This window comes from Drosophila innubila, chromosome X, assembly GCF_004354385.1.
Source record: "Drosophila innubila isolate TH190305 chromosome X, UK_Dinn_1.0, whole genome shotgun sequence".
NCBI lineage: Eukaryota > Metazoa > Arthropoda > Insecta > Diptera > Drosophilidae > Drosophila > Drosophila innubila.
This window is the reverse complement of record NC_047626.1, coordinates 7,946,172-7,955,522: the sequence shown is the minus strand read 5'-3', so window position 1 is coordinate 7,955,522 and position 9,351 is coordinate 7,946,172. Positions and strand designations below refer to the sequence as shown.

The 9,351-nt window shown below is 35.5% G+C and overlaps 1 protein-coding gene across 1 annotated transcript; it reads left to right on the top strand.

The window, feature by feature from the left end:
- The first annotated feature begins 3,755 nt into the window (after positions 1–3,755).
- LOC117790040 (innexin inx6) lies at positions 3,756–6,073 on the top strand. Its single transcript, XM_034629286.1, has 2 exons — positions 3,756–4,642; positions 5,220–6,073. The coding sequence occupies exons 1-2, from the start codon at positions 3,956–3,958 to the stop codon at positions 5,892–5,894; spliced, it is 1,362 nt and encodes a 453-aa protein (XP_034485177.1). The 5' UTR covers positions 3,756–3,955; the 3' UTR covers positions 5,895–6,073.
- The last annotated feature ends 3,278 nt before the right edge of the window (positions 6,074–9,351 follow it).

The window sequence follows — 9,351 nt, the reverse complement described above, 5'->3', positions numbered from 1 at the left end:
AGAACAACCACAGCTGTGGCATGACAATGTAGCACCTAACCACCTTCCCCCTCCCTCCTTCCTCCACCCTTCATCATCATTTCCTGCTCACCCCAACCCTATTGACCCTTGTGTCTTATCAGCGGCAATTCCAATTCAATTGTAGTTAATTTTTTGCAGCTGTTTGTCAAAAATATAGAAACAATAAATAGAAGAATAAATATTAGCGAATGGAGCATACCCTGTAAAGTATTTGTAGCAATTGGGCATGCTGAAATAATGTCTTGAACAGAAAGGTCTCTAAAATTAATAATATTCGACTAAAATATTTCATTCTTTAAGTAAAATTACTTTTAAAGAATATTACAAAATAAACATTAAAATATAAATACTTAGTAAAATGATGATGTTTTCTCTATGATTATTTATAGACAAAAATAATTAAAATATTACATCAACAGAGCATGGCATAAAGCTTAACAATTAATTAAAATAAAAGTGAGTTTTTACAATAGTATAATAACATAGCTATAATCTTTCGAAAATTACAGGGTATAGCAAAAGTGACAGCCCGTAGCGGTTGTTATATGGCGAGAGGTAATAGGATTATGCCTGGAAGTGGAAACTGCACTCCATCAAAGCCAAAACAACCGCAACCACGCATAATTGTTCAATTTATTTATTTAAGCGCGAATTGCGCAGTTTGCCCCAAAAAAACAAAAAAACATAACGAAACTGGTAAAATCGTTGTTATCGAGAGTTGATCGACTACGATATACCCTACATGTGTTCATAATCACACATATAATATAAAAGCAATTAAATATTATCCATTAAGAGCAACAACCGCTAGGTGGCGCCAATTTTAAATTGTTTCCTTAATAACTTTGGAGTTTCTTTTGCGATTATAATGAAATATTCAGGATACATAAAGACATTGTTTATACATACATATACCAAAACTAAAGGCAATAAATGGATTAGTGATATTAATATTAACAAAAGAAAAAATAAACAGATAATAAAAAAACATTATTTGACATGTTGTATGTATAATCGATACTCTATATATTCGATTATTTTATGGAGAGCGGTAATAACAATTTTTGCCGTCTATCATTTTCAGTTTTAAAAATGGTACAGGGTATAAAAACTGAAATGAACGTGTGTTGTCGTAAGGGAAGCGGCAGTGTTAACATGTAAGGCGGTAGAAAAGGTGGGCGTGGCGCAGTCAACAAACGTTTTCGGTTATTGTGGTCAATGGGAAATCGCTTTAAATAATGAATTCCATTTAAATAAATATTTAAAAGGCTGTCAGCAGAGGGAACCGCAGACAGCCACTGAGTGGGGCTCGAACCACCTGGTCGAGGGTGGTTGGGGAAGGGAGTGAGGAAGTTGAATCTGCAGTGGCAACTGTAAAACTAAGCTCCCCTTTGGGAACTCGCTGACCCACTGCCAAATTAGTTGGCCATGATTGTATAATTCATTGCAATCAATGAGGCCCGCGAGCCAAAAAGAAATCAATGCGGCACGAGAAATTATAATTATAATTTGTATTTGTAATTGGCAAGCAGAAAGGGGAACGGAGAATAAGGGGGAGGTGAGTAAATGGGAATGGGGAATAGGGAAAGGGGGGGTACAGTAACTGGCAGAAACGGTACTCGACTAATTAGTCTCCTGAGCGTGTTCGTTGATTCCCGATGCCTGATTATAGTAAATCTCTGGTCACGCACCAGCGAAAGAATTCATAAATTTAATTTCACGTCAAGCACCGTCTATATATAATTGTGTGTGTATGTGTGTGTGTGTGTGGCTGAGGGGGTCGTCTAGAGAGGGAAAACAACACGTCGCACTGTGGCAAAAAAAATGCTAGAAAAGCTGCTCTTAATTAATATCTCCGAAAGCAGTGATAGCAATAATATCAACTGTCATTTTTTATGTATTTTATGAAAATCAACAAATTTTTATTAAAAAAAAATATATTGCAGAAAAATGTTATTAATTTACAATAACAATAAACGAAAAAATATTACGATTGAGTAAAAATAGAAACAATTTTTAGACGGGACACTTTAAATTTAGTTGTTAAAATTAAACAAAAATTATCGATAAGATGCTTTAAATTATAGTAATCGAATTGATCGGAAAAAAAATTTGTCTATCAGCTAATGTAGCGTTTTGTACCACTGTGCGTAGCTGCCAAACGGAATTCCCACAATAAACATTTGCACGGCAGCCGCGTTCCAATGATAATGTTGAATGTTGCCCTCATAATGATGATGTTGAATGTTCATGATAATGATGATGATGTACGAGCTGTACAAGGCAGCGGTAGGGAGAGGGGGAGGGGGAGGGAGGGGCTGGAGGCTGGTAATGACGATAGCTGACAACACAGCACTGGGAATTACTCTCACATTTTGTATATGCAGTCATGTAGCATCGATTAATCATTTTATTATTATTGCTGCCATTCGTTGTCGTTCCCATCGCTCGTGATCCTCATACATATACACATACATATACACATACATATACACATACATACGAGTGGAAACAAGTGGCAGGAATTTCGAGTTGGAGTTGGAGTTGGAGTACAACTGGCGTTATCCAGCACTATAGCATTGTGATTGTTATTATTATTATTCGTGTCAAATAGCAAAAGTCATGGCAATTTTTATGAATACTCAAGAGGCCACTCGATCAGAGCCAAAGGTCTAATAAATAGTATTTAGAAGCCCCTCAATACTGAAGGAATTCAGCTTTAAGCGTTATTCAACACTGAAAATATTCTTTATTTTACATTTAACTGCCGCAAATGAAATAAATAATTAACATGACATTGAACTTGGGTAAAGATATGAGAGCACTACATATTTGAAACAATATTAAGGCGTAAATGCGAATATGTTTGATAATTTTCCAACTATTCCAAAATATTATTGAAAAAGAAATCAATTTAGAGGTAAAATTGACCATCCGCATGAAAATCATGAATACTTACATAAATTTATTTGAAAATTTAAGTTTTTAAATATATTGTTAGGGGCTTAAAATAAATACATTTGAGAGTATTCTAATAAATTTTTAACTAGACAAATGTACAAATTTTTTTTTACTGAATTAACTTAAAAGTCAAGAAGATAAAGTTATGAGAGTTCTCTGTTTGCAATAGTTTAAAAAAAAAAAAATAAAATATAATAAAAAACATTCGAAAAAAAACTGTAGGATCCTCGAGTGTACAAAATGTATTCATACATTTAAGTAACGAGGTCTAAAAACTAGCTTAAAGGTCAAGAAGATAAAGTTATGAGAGTTCGCTGTTTTCAATAGTTTTTAACAAAAAAAAAAAAAATATATATATATACATAAAATAACAAACTTTCAAGAAAAAACTGTAGGATCCTCGAGTGTACAAAATTTATTCATACATTTTAATTAAGAAGTCTAAAAATAATCCAATTTGGCATATAATTCGTTGAGGTTTTGACAATGTAATAACAATAATCGAAGAGGACAAAGATTTTGATTTCATACTTGGTACATAATTAGCGAAAATTCGAAAATAATACTTTTCTTTTATTAAATGTTATTACTCTGCAGTGTAGAGTTTACACTTAAAGCATTGAGCTTTCTATGCTGAACACCATTTAACGTTGCACAACACTGAAAGCAGTCAGCTTTGTGTATTAATCCGCACACAGTTTGAGCGAGAGCGAGACGACAACAGTCGCTGTTGTCAACATTGACAGTCGTCTCTGTCTTTTTCTCATATATATTGTGGCTGTGTCGTGTGTTTTGCTCTCCTAATTTTGTTGTACCGTTTCGTTTTTTCTCTTTGCTGTCATTTAAATTTGTAAACGAATACGAAAACGAATAAATCACACAAGCACAATACGTGAGTGAGAGCAGCTGAGCGAGCAGTGCAAGAAAGCGAAGAGAACGCGAAGCAAAGAGGAAGAGAGGAAAGAGAAAGGAAATGTACGCTGCCGTGAAGCCGCTCTCCAAATACCTGCGCCTGAAGACGGTGCGCATATACGATCCAATATTCACGCTGCACTCCAAGTGCACCATTGTCATACTGTTGACCTGCACATTCCTGCTGTCGGCTAAGCAGTATTTCGGAGAGCCCATACTCTGTCTGAGTGCGACAAAGCATACGGAATATGTGCAATCCTATTGCTGGACCATGGGCACCTATATACTACCACTTGAGAATGACAGCATCGATGCGAGCAAACCGTTGCCCGATATATCCAGCATGGAGCACGATCCGCCACGACAATTGGCTCTCAATAGGAGCACGATGCGTGCTCTTCTCGCCAATAACGAGCAGTACGCGAGGATTATCTCGATTGCCGAGGGAGTTGGACCCGAAACACGAGGCGTTACGAAGCGCATGTATTTGCGCTATTATCAATGGGTCTTTATGGTATTGCTCTTTCAGTCGCTGCTCTTCTACTTTCCATCGTATCTGTGGAAGGTCTGGGAGGGTCAGCGCATGGAGCAACTGTGCTGTGAGGTCGGAGATGCCCTCATCCTCGAGGAGACCTATCGAATGCGCCTACGCATGCTCACCAAATACTTCCGGGCTCGATTCTCCGCCATTCATTGTTGCTATGCCCTCAAGTATGCGTTCTGTGAGCTGCTCAATCTGGTTATAAGCGTGAGTAGGAAATATCGATTGTTGTCATCGATAAATCATCGATTTGGTTAATGAAGCGCGGCTGTAATGTTCATAATGCCTCTTAAACCTAGTCGATATCAATTCTTCTTTATTGCTTGACACCTCGGTAAGGGCCCAATTATTAATTAAAGCGCTTTTATCGATAAGCTATAGATTTGTTTACAAAAACTAGCTACATATGATTAAAATCAAAATTTTAGTATTCCTCGAATATCGATAAAATATCGATTGTAATGAACAAAATAGGCTACCAACGTAAAAGCGCATTCCTGAATTTGGCATTTTAAATAACAATTCAATTAATCTTTACAACAATGACTATCTTATGTATATCGATAATTTATCAATTAGTGGCATAAATATCTCTGATTAATCGCGGATCTTTTCGATAACTAACTCACGAATATCCATAATTTATCGCCTTGCATAAAAAAGAGCTTTCTCCAAATGGATAATTGCAGTGAAAACTTAATACAACTCAAACTAACTCGATTGTTTTCGATTAATAGATACTTTAGTTTATAAGTAATCGATAACTGGTGTTTTTTGTCTACAGATATTTAACTTTTGGCTGATGGACATCATTTTTAACGGCTTCTGGCACAAATACATTCACGCACTGGCGGCGATTCCAGTCTACGATTGGAATCTTTGGAATCTGATGACGTCACGCGTTTTTCCCAAGGTCGCCAAGTGTGAGATGTTCTTTTATGGACCAAGTGGTACACCCAACATATTGGATATACTCTGTGTACTGCCGTTGAACATATTGAATGAGAAACTGTTTGCGGTGCTCTATGTGTGGTTTCTATTTATCGCAATGCTGGCAGCGATTAATATACTCTATCGATTGTTGCTCGTCTGCTGCCCGGAGTTGCGCCTCCAATTGTTGCGCACCCATTTGAGGGGCATGCCCAAGTCGAGTGTGCGTCAGGTGTTATCGAATGCCGGCTATGGCGATTGGTTTGTCCTCATGAGTGTCAGCATCAATGTGAATCCGACACTATTTCGTGAACTACTCGAGCAGCTCTATGCTGAACTAGCGGCAGCTGGTTCCCATGCGGAGACCTTGCATTGTGGTCAGGATCATGATGCGGATGCGGATGGAGATATTAATAGTGATAACACATCCAGCACATCCTCTGAGGCATCTTTAACAAATGCGGCAGCTGTGCCCCAATCTCTCCATCTCTCACACAATCATTACTTCAATAATGAGAGTCATGCCTAGCATCAAATCACGAATCCCATACCCACTCTGGAGGGAGTAGTTCTTAAGTCTTGAGATCCTCTTCATGTAATATCATATTATTTAAATATTATTATTTTTGGTTTATTTGCCAAGTGCAAGAACAAGACAAACACCAAAAGCATCGAAAGGCAAATAAATGCGATAATCAAAATGGCAAATGGCCTGCTTTTTATACCCTGTAAGCAAATACATTTTACAGCGGGTATATGCGACTTGCGCTTCATTTATTATGTAAATGACAGTTAAAATGACAGAATAGTAAGACCATAAAATCGTTAATATATTATAAATGAATTTAAAAAATAATTAAACCTAATCAAGAAAAACAACTTTGGGCTTGAGAAATACACAGCAAATGCACTGCTTCTAATCGAGACGCTGAACACAATTAATTTATAAATCTGTATATATAAAAACAATCACTTTGTAGAGCTTGCAGAATTGCGAAATAAAATTAATGAGAAAATCATTAAATTTTGTTTTTATTTTGAAATCATAGTAAGACTTTAAATAATTAAAATGTTAGTGAGTTATACAAAATATTAGAGCTTTAAAGTTTTTCAATAACTGCAGTAGAGTATTAAACTGTAGTTTAGTAAAAATAATCATGCATAAAATAAATCATGATCAATCTTTGAGATAAAACATTGATTTGGTTATATAAAATATTTTTATATTTATTTTACTAATATCTGTATTGTAGTATTTAATTTTATTAAAAATTAGAATAGAACTGTTTCAAATGAAATAATGATTAGGTTATACACATTTCAAAAACTATTATTATTATTTATATCTATTTTATTGTACAAATTTTTATTAATTTGATCATTTTGTTTTACTTTGGTTTATTCATTTTGTTATTTTTATAGGTATTATTTGTATTTTCATAATAATTTTGAATTTTTTAAATAATTCTTTTCGCTTTACTTCAAATATTTTTATTTATTTCTGATGTGGATTTTTTACGCGGTATTTTATAGTCAAGCAGTTTTATAAAGATTACTTTTATGGCAGGCGGTAGGCGAGAGGCGGTAGGCGTGGCCGTTTGCCGGCAGCCATAACAAAAACTTGGCCAAACTAAAGTTACAAAAGTTACACAGCTCGCGCCAGAGATGATGATGATCATGATGACGAAGGAGATGACGATGACGATGATGATGTAGAACTCTTTCGCTTCTGGCAGTTGGTAGTTGCAAGTTGCCACTTGCCGCATGCTGCATGCCAGTTGACAGTTGCATGAGCAGGTTGCCAACAGGTAAAACTAACAACAACAACAACAACAAAGAGCTTGCTGCTGATGGCTGCTGACGACAACGGCAAATGGTGGCAATTACAAGCAACTACAACAACAACAACAATAACAACAACAACAATGCGACTTAAGTAAACATCACTTTTAAGGCAAAAGACAAGCCTTGTTGCATGAGTGCTGGAAGGGAGTGGTTGGTGGATGGGGAGGGGGATAGGGGGTTGAAGCATTGCCAAATGGGAAAAGCGCAAAATAAACAAAGTTAATTTTAATTAAAAACCGCAGGAAAGTGGAAAAAAAGAACAACGACAACAACAACAACAACATCAACATGAAAATAGAAAATGCTAAATAAAATGGGCGCAACGAGCGTGGCATCATGTGGGCGTGTCAGCCTTGACGTCGGCTTCGACGTCGACGTCAGCGTCAGCGTCTTGCATATATGTATGCAAGTGTAAAGCAAAGGGAAGGCAAACAAGCGCAGCGAAGCCGAAAGACACGACAAACAGCAAGACAGAAAGAAAGACAGTAAGAGCGAGAGAGTGAGCGAGTGAGACAAAGCGAGCGACAGAGAGAGAGAGAGAGATGAAGTGGGCCTGCAGCAATGCAATCCACCCAATTGTAGACACCATAAACCCACTCTGAAAACCACCAATGATAACTGTAACAAAGACACATGTAAACAATTTGGTTTCGCCCTCTTCTTCTTCTTCTTCGTCTTCTTCGTCTTCTTTGCAACCCCTTCCTCTTCTCTATTATCTTTCTCTTCACTCCCAGCATAGTTTTAATTATACAAAGCGAAAACTTTGCCAACTTCGAAGTTGAAAGTGAGCAACGGTTAAAGGATTTTACCAGCTGACAGCTAACATTTATGTATCTCCCCTACTCCCTAAAAGTCCTACTTCCCTAGAAGAGCAGAGAAGAAGAAGAGAGAAAATAGAATGAAAGGGAAGAATGAAAGAGAGAAGAAAACAAACTCGAAAGAATGGAGAAGACATAACAGGGAATATATTGCTTCTTGTGTTCTTTTCTTTTTTTTTACTTCTATTAAAAGATTATAGAACACTTCAAGAATTAAAAAGAAGGATAGAAGAAAAAAAACAGTATAAAAAATGGCTTAAAAAAGAAGAAAGAAGAGAAGTTAAGAAACATAGAAAATATGGGATAAGCAGAAATGCAGAGAAGAGAGGATAAATAAAAAGAGAAGAAGAAAAGAGAGAAAAAAAGAAAAATTAAAAGAGAAAATTGTAAGACAATAGGAGAAAAAATAGAGAAGTCAAAAAGAAAAAGAAAACGGAGGATAACTCCAAAAGAAATTACATAAAAATAAAATCAGAAGAATATAATATCATAAAATATTAAAAAAAAAATAAAAAATAGAAGAATTAATGGAAATGAAGAGAATCTAAAGGAAAGTTGAATAAAAATAATACGAAATAAAATTAAAAAAAGTAAATGAAATGAAAAAAAAAAAAATTATAATATTTGAATGGAAATTAAAAACAAAATGAAATGAGAAGAAGTTGTTTCAGCTAAGATAGAAATCTACCCACGTACTCTTACAAGATCAACACGCCAAATCTGAAAAAAAAAAACAGGAATCCAATGAGAGTATATCTAGAGATGAGAGACTGTGAAGGAGACAGAGAAATGCAACTGCGATTCAATCTAATCGATATGTCAGAGTTTCTCGACTCGTGTCACGACGGCAAGCACGACACGCTGTCATCACTAATCCCTAAGGCGTCGCACAGTGGGGCAGATCCTCATTTTGCGTTGCAAAAATCATATCTTTTGAACCGGTGAAGATATTTTCAAAATTTAAAAAGCATTTGATAGAAAACTCTTTAAGCTTTAAAATGAGTGCTTGCACAGGGTGTTTGGCCCACATGGCGATTCAGGGTTGTTGACCAAAGTTGAAAAATATTTTCAGTGCATATTTTACATGTAAAATTTAAAAAAAAAATTATTTATTTTTTGTTCGAAATATAAATTTCAATCTTTTTTATTCTTTAAACAGCATCGTTTAATATAAAAAAAAAGTTTAATTACGTTTATTTAAAAAAAAAAAAATTTTGTTTTTTTGATAAATCTTGTATGATGCCTCGCATAACGAAAACGTATGTAATTGTACTGCGCTCTTCCTCTTCTATCACCATTTTTTTGCGAGGTTGCATCAGTTTT